Source organism: Barbatula barbatula (assembly GCF_947034865.1).
Source record: "Barbatula barbatula genome assembly, chromosome: 14".
NCBI classification, from domain to species: domain Eukaryota; kingdom Metazoa; phylum Chordata; class Actinopteri; order Cypriniformes; family Nemacheilidae; genus Barbatula; species Barbatula barbatula.
Window position 1 is genome coordinate 193,912 of NC_136777.1, and position 21,860 is coordinate 215,771.

Below are 21,860 nucleotides of genomic sequence, written 5' to 3' on the forward strand. Positions count from 1 at the left end.
CCGTTATAAATTGGGATATTTAATAACAGGGCTCAGCCAATCAGAATCAAGGACCAGAACTGACAGTTTTATAAGCAGAATTATACACCGAGCGTACAGTGGTCACAATGAAAAGCTTCAGAAAACTAAATATCCAGAAAACTGAGCTTCAGTAGACTACAGTCGGTGTGATGACCTCTCCTCTGTAGGGCGGATGAAAGCAGATAATAAAAACTCATGATACTTTCACGTTTTTCAGGCATTCTTTGTTTATTAATATAAAAAGAAGATGATGTCAGTTTTCATCTCTACACACAGCGGTGGATGTGGTTTCTGCAGGTCTCTCAGGGTCTCACTGCATGTTTGAGTTTGGTGGAGTCTTTCGTGTTATTCTGTGAATCCACCAGAACTAAAGGATTCTTCTGATGATTCTCAATGATGTCAGAAACGCTGTTGAACCGCTGAAACACACACGAGAGATTCATTCAGCATTCACAACACCAGTAGTGGATTAACAGAAGTAATGTTCTGATGAGGGACAGATCCATTGTGCCGAGTTGATTTAAATGTTTCTATTTACTGTATTTGTTTATAATAAACTCCACAGCTCCGGGTGAGTAAATAATAACCAACCTCTGATATAAATGTTCAGTATAATAATAAATAAATGCTGTGTTTCTTCACCTCTTCTCCTTGTTTCTCTTTGCCCAACGCAAACTGTTTGGATGAAATGATGCAGCGCACAGGGATGTTGTACACGCGCCCGCTATAGAACACCACCAGTGTGTACGGCTGCTGCGCGTCCACGCCGGAACTCTTTCTGAGCAGAAACGAGCCGTCCTGAGGTACAAAACACACAAACGTTACAGTCCGACGTGAAATAAAAGGTGTATTTCATCAAGAGTGCCATCACAAACCTTAGCGGAGCGAATGAGAGCGTCCTCCGCCGTCCTGCGATCACTGCTGCTGGCGTACCAAACCTTCCCGTACACACCTGCCTCCTGACACACACAGAGAGAGAGAGAGAGATGATGTCTGTATCATCAATGTGTAGTGTAGATTTACGATGTGTTTTTACCTCTTCAGCGTCTCTCGTGGCTCTTCGCTCTCTGCCTAAAGACAGGACACCATATGAACATACAGGAAATGTGTTTGTTCTGTATTATGTCTTCTATCTGTGACACTCTTACCCTGGGTGGGAATCTGTTGGGGCAGAGGCATTCTGTACAAGAGGAGACGGAACTTTACTTCTTATCTTCACATCATCATACAGTCGTTCACATGAAATCATTTTCATCTGTTTCTTACGTGACTCTGTGGAATCCAGTTGCTGGTGGACTCATGCTGGTGTCTGCCGAGGACATTAAATGACCATTAACACACGGATCATAAACCCGTGACTGAATGACACTAAACAAACATCTATAGTTTCACTCATACTGCTTTAGAAACAATAGCAGTCCGTATATATCACGTCTTATAAGTGACGATGTAAACAAGTAAGGTTTCCTGTGTCTCAGTGGTTAGATCATGACGCTAGCGACACCAAATTACACATACTCCAAAACAAATGTATAGTATAATGCAATGTTAGTCACTTTGGATAAAAGCATCTGCCAAATGCATAAATGTAAATGAGTGTGACGGTTACCTTCTGTATCTCTTTGGGCAACGTTTGGTTTCTGCAAAAATGAATTTTGATTTGTCAATAAACACAGATTTTAAACATACTGCATATATCAATGAATTTAGTGCATACCGGCATCAAAGCAGGACTTGGTTTCTTCCTAAAACAAGAATGAATGATAAAGTGAAATCCATGTGTGTTTAGAGAGAGTTTAATGTGTGTAATGAAGTGTCTCACAGGTCTCTGGGTCGAGGTGTGGGAAAGGACGGTCTTCTGGTCTCTTCTGGCCTTTGATCAACACCTGATTACAGAAATCGAGTACACGTAACAATAACAATGAAAGTGTGTAGATGATCCGACGAGTGTTTTTCATTCATTACTCACCGTCATCTGCATCACATGTTTCATAATCATCCTCAGAGGTGGACTCCTGCTCAAACACACGCTCACATTATGTCATTTTTATGTCAATACACACATAAAGTCCTCAATAAAACAATATGCACGAACACCACCATGATGGTAATTAACATTATATATTCATTTGAAATGAATTGAGGAGATTCTCACAGGAGTCACAGTTGGTCTTCTGATTTTCATTCTGTACAAACAAACACATATTGATCTTACACTAGAATTCATGTTCAGTACACGTTTTAGACATTTATACATAAAAGAAAGTCAGTAAGAGATCAATGACATGTTGATCTGTGTAATACCTTGGACTGGCTTTAGGAGGAATCATGTGTGTGTTGACCTGTAGAGTTGTGTTACTCCTGCTAAACACACACATGAATGAACACAGACGTCATAATAAACACACCTTCATTATAATCTCACTTATGTTCTCAACAGATCTTATCTAAAAGAACATTTTGGATATATAATCTTACCTCTTGTTAAACTGACATTGCTCCTGTGATATGAAGCATTAACAGAAACATACAAACATCATTTTAAACATGCCATGAACAATGTGTCCGTAAAACAAAGGTCGGTAACACTTTACATTAAGGTATCCTTTATGAAGCATTTATAAACGTGTTCATTAATGAACTAATCATTAACTGCCAAATAGTGAGCAGGTGTAAGAAAAACAACACAACACTCTGACAGACTATATTACAAACAACAACCAGATAATAATCAATCTGCTTTACAGTGAATAAATACATTAAGCATTAATAACACGTGAGTTAATGGTTCACTATTTGGCAGGTATTTCGTTAGAATCCCTATTTTTATTCATGCGGTTATAACTGCTTCATAATGCATTTGTAAAGGACTTATTAATCATTAATGAATACGTTTATAAATACTTCATAAAGCATACCTTCATGTAAAATGTTACCCAAAGGTCATTATATTGATTTATACAGTATGAATAGAGCATGTGTATTCATAAAGTATGTGATTATTTGCCCTGAGAATATTGTGTGGTAAATGTAATGTTTATTGTATATATTCATTCTTTTTTCTTTTAATGTTGGGGAGATACACACACACGTGCGTTATTTAACATGAGATTGGCATGAAATGACATCATAATAATGTGCGTTTTTATGTAATGCATTTAGTAACTTACCTCTGCATCAGGCATTTCATAGACGTCTAAAACAAGAATTGAATGAAAAGTGTAGATGTGTGTCAATGTATTAACTAATTTGATCCAAATGGTTCAGTTTCTATTTTCAATGTTGTGAATGGAGTTTTATTCTGACCTGGACTGTGTTCACGAGCAGGAACACATGGCTTGACTCCCCTCTTAACAGGAGGTTCTGTAAAAACACAGTTCAGAAAAACATCATCAGAAATGCTTGATTTATATCCATTACAAAATAAAAGTCTTTAGCTTGTTGTACTTGTTGGTGTGTTTTCAGTGGGGTCGATGTAGTTATCATCATCATCCCGGGGTTCAATATAACTGTCCTGAACACAGATGAGGATCACAGTGAGGTGAATAATGTCACGTTAAGTCAATGTTAACAGTAAACGTCATCTGTACATTCTCATTGACCTGGTGGTGCTTGTTCTCTGTTTGCCGGTGTTTGTTTCTCGGTGGCAGATGAAAGGAAGGGACGGGTCGAGTACGACAGCTGTCTGATAAACAGAAGAATTTCATTTTACAGCTAAACTTGCAGCCCGAATGTAAACTAATGTCATCATTCAATCACAGAAAACCTTTCTTTTATGAGCACAAACTCACACTTTATTGTAGAATGAAACTATATTAAAATCAGATAAAAACACACAAGAGAAAGATCATAACAGCCGTCCATACACGCAGCGGCATAACAATAATAAACAACATCTTATACAAGAGACGGTAACGCTTTAGATTACAGCCCTCAATGTACCGCATAATTAAACAGGATTAACAGTGTAACAATAATATACCTTACAGTACATATCTGTAGATAAAGGTGAACAATATGTATATGTTTGGGGAATAAAGGGTTAAAACACACCTCTTCTGTGAATACCTGACAGACAAATGAAAAAAAAATAAAGTCCACTAACCCTCAACAGGTAGAGGTCTGGCTTTTGTTGACGTATCTTTGTATTAGCACCTGTTGTACTATTGCTCTTTTATGACATATCACTTATTGCTCCCTGAACTCTTTATAAGTCTCTTTGGATAAAAGTGTCTGCTAAATGACTGAATGTAAATGTAAAAATAAAACAAATATTTATGAGTAAGCTGCACGCCAAATAAACATTCAAATCAAACCTCTCCTGAAATACATGATTATAGTCTCAAAATATCAACATTGATTTTACACATTTAAAGTCATGAAACAAGCTCATAATAACTCAATTATAATACTTATAATAAAAAATAAATGATCTGTGACCAACAATCCTAAAATCAATCAAATAAAAATGAATCCTAAAGTCAAAACTGCCTAAAGTCTGCGTGTCATTAGCTTCATTAGTGAGGTTTTGCTCGTGCATAATTCCCCTTATTTTATGTTTGCTATAATACTTCAACAAGAACCCTGTACTCCATTAATATCCACAGTAGCTTTATTATGGGTACATTGTGACGCTAAGATTGTCATGCATGCCACAGTTATATTAAAATAGTGACCCCTTAGTTTAAAAAACTTACAGTATAAACAGTAATCCAGTACAGTATTCCCCAAACCTTACATATTGTTCCCTTTTATCTATAGATATGTACTGTAGAGGAACATTATTGTTACAAGTAGTTACTCTGTAAATTCTGTATAGTTATGCGGTACATGGCGGGCCGTAATCTAAAGCGTTACCGAAAAGACGTTTCCTGTGAAGTTCTAAAGGAGTGAAATGTGAATGAATGTAATCCTGTGTGATGACATGAGATCTTTGATGACAGACACTCACCCACATACTGTCCTCTGGGGTTTGTGATGGACTGAGAAACACTGAAGCTCTTCACAGCGTGACCTTCAGATCTCGGTGGAGGTTCATAGTTGTCTTCAGGGTCACCCTGAGGATCTTCATATGTGTCACTGTCCTGTTACACATCAACACATGTTATCAATGTTTAAGTGTGTTTCTCAGTCTGTGTGTCACTTTGCATACTTCTCTTTACGTGTCAAAAACCACATCAAACAGCTATAAATCATTCATATGAACCTACGAGTGTGAATCAAGATTTTTATCGAACAGATTTATGTTTATATGAAACCAAAGGTTATTGGTTTTAATCACACAAGTCACATGTAAAAACATTAGACACCATTTGTGGCTGAGACTAGCCTCATTGTCCGCTGGATCATACGTCTTCGCCGCCGCCATATTGATGAGGGCAAAAGCTACAAATACATATTGCTGCAGTTTTCTGGATAAAAACACAACATCGTTTTAATTTCTCAACTAATTTCAAAATTTTTCTATTTACGTGGAGTACAGAAACGTTTTGGTGCAAGTTAAAGGTGGTTATAGACATGAACATTTATTTATTGACCTACAGAACTGGTAAAACTCAGGCTTTTCAAGCACATTTAGGCTTAAATGATTTCACACTATGAATCTACCCTTAGTTACTGTTTATTAATAAAACTTTACTGTCTGTGTTTGGGTTCTGTACACACACAGTTAGAGATGTGATGAGTGATGTTCACACAAACTTACAAAATCTGAGTCAGAATACTTCTCGCTTTCTGCTGCTTCACCTGTTTAACACAATGTTGATGATGAAAATACACGCATTTAAAACACACGCACACACACACACACACACACACACACACACACACACACACACACACACACACACACACACACACACACACACACACACACACACACACACACACACACACACACACACACACACACACACACACAGTACTGAGACTCTTTGAGGTGTGATGTCAGGTAAAGCTATTGTTATTGTTTCTTTTCTTCTCGTTCAGATCATACAGTATGAACTGTGGCCGTTTTCACTGCAGGTCTCATTGATTTCAACTTGCCTTGATAGTCTCTTGTAGGGACTTTTGGTGGTCCCTTTTTCTTGATCCTGAAATGAAATAGAAAAACAGCGAGACGTTCAGTGCTGACTGAGTGTGTGTGTGAGTCTCTGTGAAGAGCGCACAGATGATTCAGACATTACAGATAAACTGTGTCACCTCTGAACTGAACAGAAACACTGAATCACGTTCACAGACACACAGTGAAACATGCATCATACCGGTCCAACGTATTTCTCCCGGTTTTGAGGATATTAGCAGCTTGTTCAGTCTGAAACCTACGAAAAGAGGAATAATAAAGTTCAAGTTAAAAACATACTATAGTAAACATGAACTATTATTATGAAATGAAATGGATTTTCTGTTTGTTAGATGTTCTGCGCTAAACTGATCTCAGCTGATTTATTCCCTGAATGGATTTCTTCAATAATCATTTCTCCTCTACAATACAATATAACCCATGAGACACTTGTTCTGTGTGTTCTTACAGTTAAAGCAGCTGTGATCTTACTGTTGTTTGTCATACGCACCACACCTAAACTCTCTCTCTCTTTCTCTGTGTGTGTTAGAGGGAAGTGAGACGTGACGGTCCACAGATGTTTCCCCGCTGCTATTTTCACCCTGCTTCTTGTTACAGACGTGACATTTGTCTTTACTTTATCTCATCAAGTGAAAGAACCCGATCATTCATCTCTCTTCCCTCACATCATCATCATCATCATCATCTATGTTCTGAAATATGCTGTTCATCTCATCTACAGCCACTCTAAACACACAAGCCACACTTAAACATCTCATCGTGTCATTTCATTAGATAACAAAAGAGCAAATGTTTTCACTTTCTGCCACTTTGTATTTGTCAGCGAGTGGATTGTGTTCATGGTGAGTTTTGAGTTGAAATGGTCAACAGGAAAGTGAAGTTTTTGTGAACAAACCGTTTTAATCGGTTGAAAAGACTGTCGTCATTCTTCTTAATGTCCTGAACAACTTTTTGGATCTGCCTGAGGAACAGACAACAGAGAACATGATCAATGTTAACAATCTAACATATAGATTTACGGTGACATTGGCGTCTGGGTTCAGACAGCGTGAAGCTGATCTCATGTGTCTGTAAGAAAGGGTTTGATGATCCAGACGTATAATTACTGTAGAACCCCACAGACATCTGTCATCGCTACACAAACACAAAACAAGTTTATTCAAGGTTTCAAATAAACGTTCATAATGACTACTTGATTTATTACTGACAGTCTTAGTCTATTCGATCTATACTCGTACTCAATCGTTTGATATACTTCACGTACACTTCAAGGTGTATTTCAAGTATGGACAGAAACACTATAGTGTATTTAAAGTGACGTACGATGATTTGCAGAATAAAGACTTTAAAGTTTACTGGGTATCGACTTCAAAGCGTACGTTCATCATCAAGTAAAACATGCACTACAAGTTTTAAAGTAGTGAACTATCAGTATACCTCCACTGGCCGTACAGCACACAAATGACAAAACACTGAGAATACTCTCCGTTTGTTTAGTCTCTTGTTAGTTATTGTGTAAGCATTTACAAAACAAACACTGGCGTAACCAAAACGAAGAGCAGACGACTTCTCAAAACTAAATCAGAATGAAGGATTGATTTATAAGATGATGAAAAGTGTTTTCTTACCGTAGTTTAACAGTAGCAGGTGCGGTGAAGCGCTCCATGACTGTGTGTGTGTGTGTGTGTGTGTTCTGAACCAGCGTTGTGTGTCAGACTGTGTGTGTAGTGTTGTGTGTCACACAGCTGTGTGTGTAGTTTTCCACAGAAGTGGTTTGTAATGAGGATTTTGAAACTGCACATGAAGGTCACAACATATCTATATTTAGACTAATGCCTCTGATTCATCTCACAATCGCTTACTTACACTTTTGAGTGTTTTCAAGTGAGGAATAATGTACAGACAGCCGGTAGTTATGGAATCATTCCTGCCAGTGTGATATCTGAACCTGTGAACCTCAACTGTTAATAATGTTACCGTATCTGTTCCCCGAATAATACTACAAAATAATAATTGATTAGTTATGCAGATAGTTGACAGTAACTTACTGTAGATTTACAGTAAATCTTAGCATGAGGCTGTTATTTTATTGTTTTTTCCCGTAAAGAAAAAGACGTGTTAGTGTTTAATGATCATTTATCTTTGAACAAACTGTTGCCAATAAATGACATAAATGTAAATCTACAGTAAGTTACTGGCAACTATCTGCATAACTACAGCAAACATGTTTACAGTTTTGGTTTTGCTCGTTTATTAAAAAGTGTCTTCAGGTTTAATCACGATCAGATTCTTTCTCTGACTTTTACCTCTTTGAACAAACTGTTGCCAGTAAATAACATAAATGTAAATTTACAGTAAGTTAGGTAATCATTATTTTACAGTGAACTCATGAAGTTCAGGATACTTAAGATTAGATCACTATGTTCAAAGGCAGTTATTGTAAATGAAATGATCACAGACAACAGGTTTGATATACTATCTGGCCTAAACCAAATGATAATTTCGGTTTGAATGGACCTAAATAACGGTGAGGACAACATCTCATTGAATTACTAGAGCGAGAGAGAATACATTTTAATGAACTTATGTTGCAACAAGAACACAGTTAGAAAACATTTACGCAGATGATCTTGACAAATATGAATCATAGAGTCGATGAGCAAATGACTCCTTCATACACTCAAAATGAGATAGAGCAATCGAAAGCTAACACCGTGTCTACACCAGATGCGACGAGACACAAAAAAAACACATTAGAAACGCATTAGAAATTGTGTCCACACTGGATGCGGCGCGATGGGAAAAACCCATTAAGAACAAGCAGGTTGTCACGTCCGCTGTAGACACGGTGTCACTGAAAAGGATTCTCAATGGAATGTAAACCAAACACAGATGATGTACATACACTGGCTGAGATACCAAAGCTACTTATGTGGAAAGTCAGTGTCAGCAGAACAACACAGTGGTACACGGCAGCATCCCTGAGTCTCCAAAGGAGAATCCCAGGGGTTTGCATACACTAGTATTGCATTTTCCTATACATTATGTTTGTAAGTCACTTTGGATAAAAGCGTCTGCCAAATGCATAAATGTAAATGGTTATGATATTAACAGGAAGGATAGAAATAGAGATGGTGGAGGGGTAGCCATGTATATTCAAAGTCATATTCCAGTAAAGAGAACACATGATCTAATTCTCCGGATGTTGAGGCTTTGTGGCTACAAGTTTAGCTACCATTTGTTAAAGCATTATTTATTGCAAACAGTTATTATTTAAGTCAATTGTGTGATATGATTGACAATGTGTGTGATACTGGAAATGAAATATATTTGATGGGTGATCTAAACATTAACTGGTTCTCTCAAGACGGTCCACTAAAGAGTAAAGTTGTGAATGTAATGCATGTAATCTTATACAAGTAATGAACCAACCAACAAGAGTTCATATGAACCGTTTTGGTGAGAAAACATTGACTTGTATAGACCACATTTTCACTAATGCTATGGAATTGTGTTCTAAGGGTGTATCTGTTCCTGTTGGGTGTAGCGATCATAATATAAATTACTTTTGGTTTCCCTTCAGGGACCTTCCTGACAATAGCTATTATAAGAGATTGTATCAGATTGTTTTTGTCCAGAATCATTTTGCACAGATATAAATAATATATGCTGAAGTGATATGCATAAGGAGGATCATCCTTTAAAAAGTTTATTTGACCCCTTGGTGGATAAATATGCACCTATGATAAAGTGTACGGTAAAGAATGTTAGGGCACCATGGATCCACGATGAGCTGAAGAACATTACGACTGAAAGAGATGTGGCAAAGAGCAAACGGAACTGGAAACATGAAGGATTGGGAAGTTTATCTAAATCAAGTTACTAATATAAGAATATGAATAAAAAAAGACTGTTTTATAATGTAAAAATAATTTAATGCTAATATGATAGTAAAAAATCGTGGCATACGCTTAATGAGTAAATGGGTAGGAAATCAAATAAAACTCCTTCTTTTATTGATACAGGTAATTCATTTTGAACTAAACCAAATGAAAACGCAAGTTATCTTAATCATTGTTTTATAAATAAAGTTGAAATATTAAGAGAAAAAATGTCATCTGTTAAAAACTCATTATCTGAAAGTTTGATTGAAAAACATATGATAAGCGATACCTGTATTTTGCACAAAAAAGGTTTGTGTAAAACAAGTGGAACAAAAACTTTTACCAGTTCTGAGCAAATACTGGAAACAATACTTTTCAAATTCAATCTTCTTTGAATGAGAATAGCTTACTCTCTGATTTTCAGCATGCACACTCAACAGGAACAGCATTAACACCGATCACAGACGATTGTTTGGCACAGATCGATGATAATAATTTAGTAGGAGCATTTTTGTTCGATTTTAGCACAGCATTTGATGTACTGGATCAATAAGGATAAGTTATTGGAAAAGTTATTGATGGACAAACTGAAATGTTATAAATGTACTTCTCATACCGTACAGTGGTTTAAATGTAACCTGTCTAATAGAGAACAATGCATATTTTATAAAGGAAGTTATTCAGATGTGAAGGATTTGCAATGTGGAGTGCCTCATGGAAGTAGTTTGGGACCATTATTATTTTCTATTTTTACCAATGACCTTCCTTTTGATTTAAAGTGTGCAAAGATAGTTATGTATGCCGATGATACAACATTATATTTATCAGCAACATCACTTGAGCAAGTGTTTACTGTTTTACAGTCAGGAATTACAATTGGTTACAAATTGGGTGTGGAATAAAAACATTACTTAGTGGTTGTCCTGCATTATCAATAAACAAACTACAGTTAGTTCAGAACGCAGCTGCCAGAGTTCTAACCAGGTCCAGAAAATACCATCACATAACCTCAATGTTATCAACCCTTCACTGGCTACACATTAAGTATCGTATTGACTTTAAAGTTCTTTTAATCACTTATAAAGCCTTAAAGGGTTTAGCCCCTACCTACCTAACAGAGCTTCTATCACACTACAACCCATCACGCTCTCTAAGATCTCAAAACGCAGGACTTTTGATAACACCTAGAATAACTAAATCCACCAAAGGGGGTCGAGCTTTCTCATACGTAGCACCTAAAGTCTGGAATAACCTTCCTGATATTATTCCAGGATCAGACACACTCGCCCAATTTAAATCTAGATTAAAGACACATCTGTTCAGCCAAACATTCACCTAATTCAAAATATGCTAAATAAATGATAATTAATATATATCTCTTTCTGCCCTCTTCCCCGCTTCGGGATGCCCATAAAGATTTAGCAAGGCCCAGATGAACTTCATATGTTCATCCCTAAATAGAGATCACGCCAGCTCCAGCTGAACATCCCGTTCCATCCTCCTGCAACAGCCTGCGCACTGACTAACCATCCCAGCTCCAGATCAGGCAATTCCATCCCCACCCAAGAGCAAAGACAGACTACGTGTCACATAAATGCTAAATTTACAATACTTAGTACTAGATGCTAAACTTCCATATCACGTTACAGCAGTTTGAAGTTATAGCAGCACTTATGACATTACTATTTTCCCTGCTTATAACATTCCTCTGTTTTCTGATATCAGTCTTAAAATAAGACAAAATTAGACCTAAACACTTTTAACAAATGATATTTCCTAAATCACAACTAATAAGTTCTCCCTGTTATTCATTAACATTTACTCAGTAACTTTGAATCAAAGTCAGTGAATGCAGCTGTGACATGTCAGAGGAGAACTGGTCCTCCTGGCTGAGTCTGGTTTCTCCAGAGGTTTTTCTCGGTTTATTTATCATCAGAGTTTGGGTTCCTCGCCACAGGGCCGTGTTGGATTGCTCACCATGTCATGATTCTGCTGCATCATGTCATGTTTCTCTTAGTGTAGTGGCAGGATCATGACAGAACCTCATGTTTAATGTGGAGAGAGGCAATTATTGTTGTCTTACATACACTCTCTCTGGTCTCGTCTTTGTTCTCATCCTCTCGTTACCCTCGTTATTGATTAATGCCCTTCACCTGTTCCCCTCTTGATTTGGTCCCTTATTTAATGCCCTTGTGTCTTCTGTCTTGTGCTGGTTCATTGTGGTTCGTGTGGTGAGTTCATGTGTCCTGTTAGTTTAGTTATTTGTAGTTCATGTTAAGTTTATTGTAGTCTTGTTTAAGTGTAGTTAGTTTTAGTCCCGTCTTGTTATTGTACCCATGTCATGTTTTGTTATGTTACCCCCACGTGGGTCTTTGTTTTATTATTTATTAAATATATGTTAACCCCTTAACCGCTGTTTGCACCTGGGTCCTCTGTCCTTGTCTCACCACTCGAGAATCATGACACACCAGGAGACTGCTGATATTATTATTTACTAGAATGATCTTTCTTGTTCTATAAACACCATGCACTGTGCTGTGTTTTTCTTATTTTCTCCTGTAAAGCTGCGTTGGAACAATGGACATTGTGAAAAGCACAAAATAAATAATTGAATTGATCAGGACGTGAAGCGGAGGGTCTTTTATCACACAAAAGGGCTTATTTGGCGATAACAGCCGGCTATTATACCGCTTATTACACACCTACTGGCCACATGAGAAAAAAACTGGACATATAATGTGAATTTGAAATATTTTATCGAAAAGCCATTTACTTTGAGTTTTAAGGCAAGAAACGATGTACATATGTCACGAACAGGCAATTTGGTTTAATGGTTTGTTAATATAATATCATATACTGTATGTTAATAAAATACATATTTATTTTTAATTTGTCAAAAAAAACCTGTAAAAATGATTTAAATCCAGGTTAACGTGTGTTATTAGTTTTAAGAAGTTGTTATCTGGGAATAACGAACCTGCAAATGTTGCGACAGGCCAATCAGAATCAAGCATTCCAACAAGCCGTGTAATAAGCCTTCATATCAAATACATTAGAGTAAAAACTTCAATGTGATTGTGTAGTCGTATAGGAAACCAGTTTTGCATCGACAACACATCACTAAACATCAGAAAGACAAACTCAAGGATCACAAACAAAAAGAGATTCCTTACGGTCTGTGAACGAGGCTGAATTTGTTCAGGTCACTGTCAGAGAGATTCTGTCAAAGCAAACAACAAGCGTAAAATAATGACTTTCATATACCATCAACGGCTGTGATTCAAAGTTTCTTGAACAGAAGTGCAATCATCACATATTCATGAAAAACCAAAACAAATCACACGAGTAAAGATATCTGACATGTCATATAGATCTAAACTACTTTACTTAAAGTACACAAATTACTTTCAATGAAATATTCTATTTATTCATGTTGATTTCAGCTAAAACAATATTTCTATGATGGTACATATTACTTGTTACTTTCTTTAGATAAATGTTTATTATTTGCTGCTGTTGTTACTAATAACTAGTGTAGGATGCTATTTACTGAATACTGCACACGGTACACTATTTTATTTGAGTGTAAATTTAGGTGTGCATTTGGCAGACGCTTTAATGCAAAGCGATTTACATTGCATTCTCCTATACATTTATACACAGGTATCTGCAATCCCCTGGGATCCTACACACAACCTTGTGTTGTTAACACAATGCTCTTACCAGATACAGGAAAGCTGTAAATGTAAAGCAGTATGCAATGATAAATATACCTTCAGAAAGCACACTGACTGATTTAAATGATAGAGTCAAGCTTTATTCTGTGTAGATACTGCGCTTAAAAACTATATAATACACATGTCACATGCATGTGTTTCAGCCATTCTCATGTCAAAACCTCGGAGACAATCCAATAAAATGATCATCACGCGTCTCTCTTACACGAGAATCTGTTCAGCTGTTGTTTAACAGATTCGGATTCTATAAATTATGTACACCATCATTACAATGAGATTCTTATAATGAATTTGACATCAGAAGAACGTTATAGAGCTTTATTCTCATGACTAACAGCAGGTGGCGCCATAACACAAACATCTGAAATCAAAACCTGCACTTCTGAGAGTTTTACGGTGACCGGGAGGGGACATGCTCGTTTCACTTAGTTTTGTCGAGGCCAAGAGATATCACCTCGTGGGAACGTGATAATACGTGAATTTGTGGGAATGTCATAACATAATTGGGCCACAACATATTAAGGAACGTGATATTATGTTATGGCCACGAGATCAGCTTGTTGAGGTAATGACACTATACAAGATATAGCATGGAACTAGTCGTTTTTATTTTATCCTGTGATTGGCAAGGCTGCTGGATTATGTCCAACGCATATTTTTTACATAGTTACCCTTGATATTGTAATCGTTATTATTAATTATGATTTGTTTGTGCATTTTAGAATGAGCTCAAGCCTCCAATTCCGGCGCAGGATTTCACATAGATGCGAATTAAATGTGAAACTGTCTGTCATTATTCTAGACTTTAATTACACAATCAGCGTACCAGCCTTCTCTGTCTTCAAGTTCAAACGGGCTCATCTTGCATCAGAATCTTGGCCTCTTCATTATGACGTTCCCATGAATTAGTATCTTGTGTCCACCACAAAACTAAGTAAAACGAGCATGTCCCCTCCGGGTCACCGTAGAGTTTAACATGTCCTCTCCGACTCATTTATACAGATAAACTTCAGGTTGTGTTTTGATCGTGTTTGTGACTAAAAGAGGGAACTGAAATGAAATGTACTGCAGACTTTATATAAATTCTCCTGTGTGCCGGACATCAGAATGCTGTGACACAACGTGAGTCTCATACAAAGTTCAGGTAAGATTTCCAAGGTTAAAATGAACAAAATATTTTGTTTTGTAAGTAATAAAACAAAGTTCATTGGGCTTTTATGTGTTTTCTAAACATGAAAGTGCCCTCTCAGAAGGTCAGGTTTTAAATCTGATATAAGTAAATCACATTATAGATGATGTAAAACTGAAGAAAAAACTCCTTCATGTCACTTTCAATACATCTTAAACCTGCTCAACGATCCATTTATACAAAAATAAAGTGTCTTGTACATTTTACAGAATTGTCCAATTTAACTGTGTGTTGGATTTGTATCTGCCAGCACGCTTTGTGAGGGTCGTCTGAATTCGGAGCAGAGTCATTTTTCAGTTCTGTTTTGTGGTTATTGAAGTTGTTGAGAAGAGACATATGCACTGAATTAAATTCATTGAACAAACTCTTCTGACTCATTAACTCATTTTTATATTGAGTACGGAAGTCCCAGCGTGCGGTCTCATACACACATCAGTCATTAGTAAAAGTTTAAGGAAGTCAAATGTGTGTTTCTCACTTCCTCACATGTACAGAGTTTAAAGTGATTTTTAACTCAGATGTGAATAAATCATGATTCTGTTGGTAAGGATATCAATGAAAAACAGCAAACGCTCAATAGTTTTTGAGTTAAACATGAATTTAAACAAGAAAACAAGAAGCCTAAAATAAAAATGAGAGCCTACCAGAAAGCAACGGCCATCAATCCTAAATCTCTTCACGGTGTCTGCGCAGTCTCTCATGTTGTTCTGTGGACACCATTTATGTCATGTGATATTCATATCTTACACAAACACGTGAACTTATTGCAAGAAACTACATTCAAGTTATGAACAGGACACATGACAGATTTGATTGTGAAAAGCACTTGTGTTGATTATAAAGTGACTCACCTGACTCAGGTAAGCCGCCACCTGCCCCGGGCTCCACGTCTCACATTGATCTCTGCTTGGTAAACTCATGCTGGTCAAACTCCCCACTGACACACAGAAAAGATACTATCCTTTCAGTATGATGTAAGATTCATGCAGCACGACAAGTTCCTCTTGCTTTCAGTAATGTTCACTGACACCCTCTTTCTCTCTCTCTCTCTTTTAGGCAGAGCTGATGTGACAGATTATTTAATGCAAAGCCACAAGTGTCTTATTTAGATTGCCTTGTGAAATTTGGGCCAAACATAACACGCATATAAAGGAACTAAACTAAAGCATGTGCGCACCCATTGCCAACCAAACACAGACATTTCACTTACCGCTCCATCTCCATTTACATTACAATGAGTCATTTAGCAGACGCTTTTATCCAAAGCGACTTACAAAGAGTTCAGGGAGCATTAAGCGATATGTCATAAAAGAGCAATAATTCAAGACGATGCTGGTTTGCTGAATGCAGGGTTCTTGATGGGGTGTAGGAGTGTAGTAGGGTGTGAAAGTATGCCGGTGCAGATCCAGTGATAGTCTGTATGCAAGCATCAGTGACTTGAATCTGATCCGGGCTTCAACCGGTAGCCAGTGGAGAGAGATGAAAAGGGGTGTCACATGAGGCCTTTTGGGCTGTTGGAAGATGAGGCAGCTGCTGCGTTTTGAACCAGCTGAAGTGGTTTGATAGCCTTTGCATGAAGACCAGCAATGAGAGAATTGCAGTAGTCCAACCTTGAGATGACCAGGACCTGGACAAGGAGTTGTGCCGCATTTTAGATTAGATTAGATTCAACTTTATTGTCATTACACATATACAAGTACAGTGTAATGAAATGTAGTTTAGGTCTAACCAGAAGTGCAGTTAGCAAGTGCAGGATATACAGTTAGAATAAATACAGAATACAATAGTGAGAATATAATACAGTGGGTATGGACTATAAAAATATTTTGCAGTAGGAATGTTCTATGAAAATATGACAGTAGGTATATACTATGAACAATATATACAGATGGCTATATACTATGAACATTAATGTACAGGTGGATAAGAACAGATAATAATTTAGACTAAAATAGTGCAAGTGACTTAGGTATGCATAAATTATTAAAGTTGCAGTGCAATAGGTGAGTTAATGCAGTTGTTGAAGTTGCAGTTATTAAAGTTACGGTGCAGTATATGAGTTAATGCAGTTAATAGGTTGCAGTCCAGAAGATGAGTTAATGCAGTTAATAAGCAGTTAATGCAGCATGCTCAGTGAGATAGGGTCTAATCTTTCTAATGTTGAATAAGGCATATCGGCATGATCCCGTTTTTTTCACAATGTGATCATTGAAGGACAGCTGTTCATCAAATATGACTTTGAGGTTCCTGGCTGATTTGGAAGGAGTGATTGTCCATCTATCAGTTTTAAACCATCTCCAAATCCCACAATGCAGTTAACAAACAAACACACCTCAACTTCTCTCACTATCTTGACACAGCGCAGCCAATCTTGATGGTAAGTGGGTTGTTGGGTTGACACGTGGGAAGGCTCTTTCTTTCGCCTTGCGAAATGTCCAATGGATTTTTGACAAGTTGACTAGCTCGTTTATGGATGAAACATTGTTGCACGGGCACTTAAAGCCACAATATGTAGATTTGTACCGCTAGATGGTGCACTTTGAGACAACAACAAAAGGTTAAGCTAAATGATGTTATGTAGGAGAGTGGAATTATGGGACATGTGGTTTTCACCATCCAGAGGCGTATGGAGATCGCCCATCATGTTCACGGACGAGGTAATGAATACATTTTTCTTTATGTCATTGTAATGAATTCGCTCGCTAGAAATGTGGAATGTAATGCTGCGTTAGCCCGCGAATGGACCTAAATTTATTTAGGAGCGCAATGTTACACAGTCATACAGTCGTCGTTTAAAAAGTAAACTACATTTACGCTTGTTTGGGTTTCCTTTACTCGCGCCCCAGATGCTGTATAAGCACTTCTGCCTTTGCGTGTTGCTGTAGTTTCTACAAGCGGAAACTGAGGGTCGTGCGAAGCAGCGGATATTAAGTCACTGATATGAGTCAAACACAAGGGACCATGTTTCCTTTGGTCCACTTCAATGGGTTTGGTTCTTTTAAAGAGGATTCAAGTTCTGTCTTCCGCGTGGACACTTTAAAGCAGAGGTTCAGCTTTAACCCCAGGACAGTATATTCACTTTTGATTAAGGTGCTGCTCACATCAAGCATTTCAATGACATCTCAGAGGTCAGTCAGTGTGTCTGTTTATTAACTATTTACAGGAGACTATTTGAGGACCGAGTTTCTCAGAAGGCAATGAGTAATACACAGAGTTTTAGTCCACCCAAAGCATGTGGTTTTCAACTGGAATGCTTTTAATAACGGTCTTCATTTCCTTCAAAAGACCACGCTTACGACACCAGCTAAGGTGTGTGTGACTGTATATCAGATAGAGAGAAATCATCTTTGGATGGATGTTATGAAATTCTCTCTGGTTGTCAGAACACACGGATGTCATTGCTGTCAATCATCATCATGTATACAGCTGTGTATGTTGTCTTTAGAAGCACAGTTGTGACATCACAGGTCGTGTGGATGAACATCATCTTTATGAACGCTGAAGTGTATGTACACACAGAAATGGAACATGAAGATAAAAGTTGCTGTGAAACTTCATCGATGACTAAAGCATCAGGAGGGGATTTCTAATCTTCTGCCTATAAATGACAAATTACAGCATTCCACCCCTTGATTATCTCTCATTGTGCTCTATTCAGATGAATAAACATCATCTCTGCAGCTAAATATATTTGGCTTAAGACTGTGTTTGAGCTTTCTAAACTGAAAATAACATCTTAAAATATATCTGCCATTGTTTTGTCTCAAGATGCAAACCAGAAAGTGTTTTTATCAATAAATTAGGCTGCGCAAATGATGAGAATTGTATATTAATATTATATATATAATATATTAATAAATATTATATGAATAAAGCTTCTATTAGATAAGAGTGAATAAAGCTTCTATTAGATAAGAGTAAATAAAGCTTCTAGTAGATAAGAGTGAATAAAGCTTCTAGTAGATAAGAGTGAATAAAGCTTCTAGTAGATAAGAGTGAATAAAGCTTCTAGTAGATAAGAGTGAATAAAGCTTCTAGTAGATAAGAGTGAATAAAGCTTCTAGTAGATAAGAGTGAATAAAGCTTCTATTAGATAAGAGTGAATAAAGCTTCTAGTAGATAAGAGTGAATAAAGCTTCTAGTAGATAAGAGTGAATAAAGCTTCTATTAGATAAGAGTGAATAAAGCTTCTATTAGATAAGAGTGAATAAAGCTTCTAGTAGATAAGAGTGAATAAAGCTTCTAGTAGATAAGAGTGAATAAAGCTTCTATTAGATAAGAGTGAATATTAGATAAGAGCGAATAAAGCTTCTAGTAGATAAGAGTGAATAAAGCTTCTATTAGATAAGAGTGAATAAAGCTTCTAGTAGATAAGAGTGAATATTAGATAAGAGTGAATATTAGATAAGAGTGAATAAAGCTTCTAGTAGATAAGAGTGAATATTAGATAAGAGTGAATAAAGCTTCTAGTAGATAAGAGTGAATATTAGATAAGAGCGAATAAAGCTTCTAGTAGATAAGAGTGAATATTAGATAAGAGTATTAGAATACTCTTAGAATATTAGATAAGAGTGAATATTAGATAAGAGTGAATATTAGATAAGAGTGAATATTAGATAAGAGTGAATAAAGCTTCTAGTAGATAAGAGTGAATATTAGATAAGAGCGAATAAAGCTTCTAGTAGATAAGAGTGAATATTAGATAAGAGTGAATATAAGATAAGAGTGAATATTAGATAAGAGTAAATAAAGCTTCTAGTAGATAAGAGTGAATATTAGATAAGAGTGAATATTAGATAAGAGCGAATAAAGCTTCTAGTAGATAAGAGTGAATAAAGCTTCTATTAGATAAGAGTGAATAAAGCTTCTAGTAGATAAGAGTGAATATTAGATAAGAGTAAATAAAGCTTCTAGTAGATAAGAGTGAATATTAGATAAGAGTGAATATTAGATAAGAGCGAATAAAGCTTCTAGTAGATAAGAGTGAATAAAGCTTCTATTAGATAAGAGTGAATAAAGCTTCTAGTAGATAAGAGTGAATATTAGATAAGAGTGAATATTAGATAAGAGCGAATAAAGCTTCTAGTAGATAAGAGTGAATATTAGATAAGAGTGAATATTAGATAAGAGTGAATATTAGATAAGAGTGAATATTAGATAAGAGTGAATAAAGCTTCTAGTAGATAAGAGTGAATATTAGATAAGAGTGAATAAAGCTTCTAGTAGATAAGAGTGAATATTAGATAAGAGTATTAGAATACTCTTAGAATATTAGATAAGAGTGAATATTAGATAAGAGTGAATATTAGATAAGAGTGAATAAAGCTTCTAGTAGATAAGAGTGAATATTAGATAAGAGTGAATAAAGCTTCTAGTAGATAAGAGTGAATATTAGATAAGAGCGAATAAAGCTTCTAGTAGATAAGAGTGAATATTAGATAAGAGTGAATATAAGATAAGAGTGAATATTAGATAAGAGTAAATAAAGCTTCTAGTAGATAAGAGTGAATATTAGATAAGAGCGAATAAAGCTTCTAGTAGATAAGAGTGAATAAAGCTTCTATTAGATAAGAGTGAATAAAGCTTCTAGTAGATAAGAGTGAATATTAGATAAGAGTGAATATTAGATAAGAGCGAATAAAGCTTCTAGTAGATAAGAGTGAATATTAGATAAGAGTGAATATTAGATAAGAGTGAATATTAGATAAGAGTGAATAAAGCTTCTAGTAGATAAGAGTGAATATTAGATAAGAGTGAATATTAGATAAGAGTGAATATTAGATAAGAGTGAATAAAGCTTCATCTGAGGGATACTGACACCGTGTGGCTCTGCTTTCCCTCACGACAAGAACCGCCCACTGACACTTGCACCATTGACTGACATGTGAGCTGACCAATCATCGAAAAGAAGCTGTAGGGCCTACACGATCCAGCCAATGAGATCAGATATTTCGACTACACACGTGATCAGAAGCTGAATTAAAATGAACATTTGAATATAGTTTAAGAGAAAAGAAGGAAAAACTCTCTTCAAACCTTATTGCCTTATATATTAACATTTGACATTCAGATAAACATTTAAACAAAATAACATGTACAGTGTATGACATAAAACACAAACCTGAAGGCGCTTGTCATTATTTGATCGCGATCTTGCTTTAATATCGTGTTTATTTCACCGATGTTTATAAATGACTGGACGGCGGGAATCAGCGACATGCTCGAGCCGCCATGTTTGTTTTCTCAACCGACGGAGGGCATCATGAAGTAAAATCAGATGTTTTTCTGCGCACCGGGGGTAAGTGACGCTTTTAGTTTATATGTATGTTAGGAAACCGAAATCAGGCTTTTCCGTCAAGTCGTTTATTCTGTCAGAACGACATGTGTAACTGCATTACGTCACAGGGGAGGTGCTGTTTCGTCATCAGTGGCAGTCATTGACATTTATTCATTTGGCAGACGCTTTTATCCAAAGAGACTTTATTTACAGTGTCACATTACTGCAGAGCAATCAGGGGTAAGGTGTCTTACTCAAGGGCCCTTCAGTCATGACCTGCTGGCACTGAGATTAGAACCTTCTGAGCACAAGGCCACAGCTGACCCCTGATGTCAGTTTGATGGTGGTACGCGACACGACAGAAGGGTAAAGTGTGTTGTGTATCTGCTTTCCTGTAATACGTCATCTTTATTATTATATGTGATCGTCACGTGCAGGTGTTGCTGATGATCATTATTGTCACCCGTCTCTCTTACACGAGAGTCTGTTCAGCTGTTGTTTAAAATATAAATCATGTACATCATCATTTAAACGTGTTCATGTTCTTATAGTGAATATGACATCACAAGAGCTTTCTTCTCATGACTAACATCATTTATACAGATGAGCTTCAGGTTGTGTTTGTGTTTATTTGGGTGTTTTCTTGTTTAAATGTGAACAGAAGAGTGTT

General features: G+C 36.6%; 1 protein-coding gene across 5 annotated transcripts; it reads right to left on the reverse strand.

The window, feature by feature from the left end:
- Positions 1-226: 226 nt before the first annotated feature.
- Positions 227-15,938, reverse strand: blnk (B cell linker). Of its 5 annotated transcripts, none has more exons than XM_079472742.1 (25): positions 15,765-15,938; positions 15,558-15,620; positions 13,161-13,207; positions 6,999-7,064; positions 6,285-6,341; positions 6,067-6,113; positions 5,726-5,766; positions 4,973-5,105; positions 3,624-3,706; positions 3,469-3,535; positions 3,328-3,384; positions 3,192-3,217; positions 2,500-2,522; positions 2,326-2,385; positions 2,177-2,207; positions 1,991-2,036; positions 1,844-1,907; positions 1,739-1,766; positions 1,631-1,661; positions 1,288-1,330; positions 1,170-1,201; positions 1,058-1,092; positions 897-980; positions 664-819; positions 227-440 (listed from the first exon to the last, which is right to left on the reverse strand). In XM_079472742.1, exons 1-25 carry the CDS (start codon positions 15,831-15,833, stop codon positions 324-326), a joined length of 1,506 nt encoding a protein of 501 aa, XP_079328868.1. In that variant the 5' UTR covers positions 15,834-15,938; the 3' UTR covers positions 227-323. The 5 variants fall into 5 exon arrangements, with proteins under 5 accessions (XP_079328868.1, XP_079328871.1, XP_079328869.1 ...); XM_079472743.1 differs by having other exon boundaries at positions 237-440; positions 2,326-2,382; XM_079472746.1 differs by having other exon boundaries at positions 237-440; positions 6,223-6,341; positions 15,765-15,903.
- Positions 15,939-21,860: the final 5,922 nt, after the last annotated feature.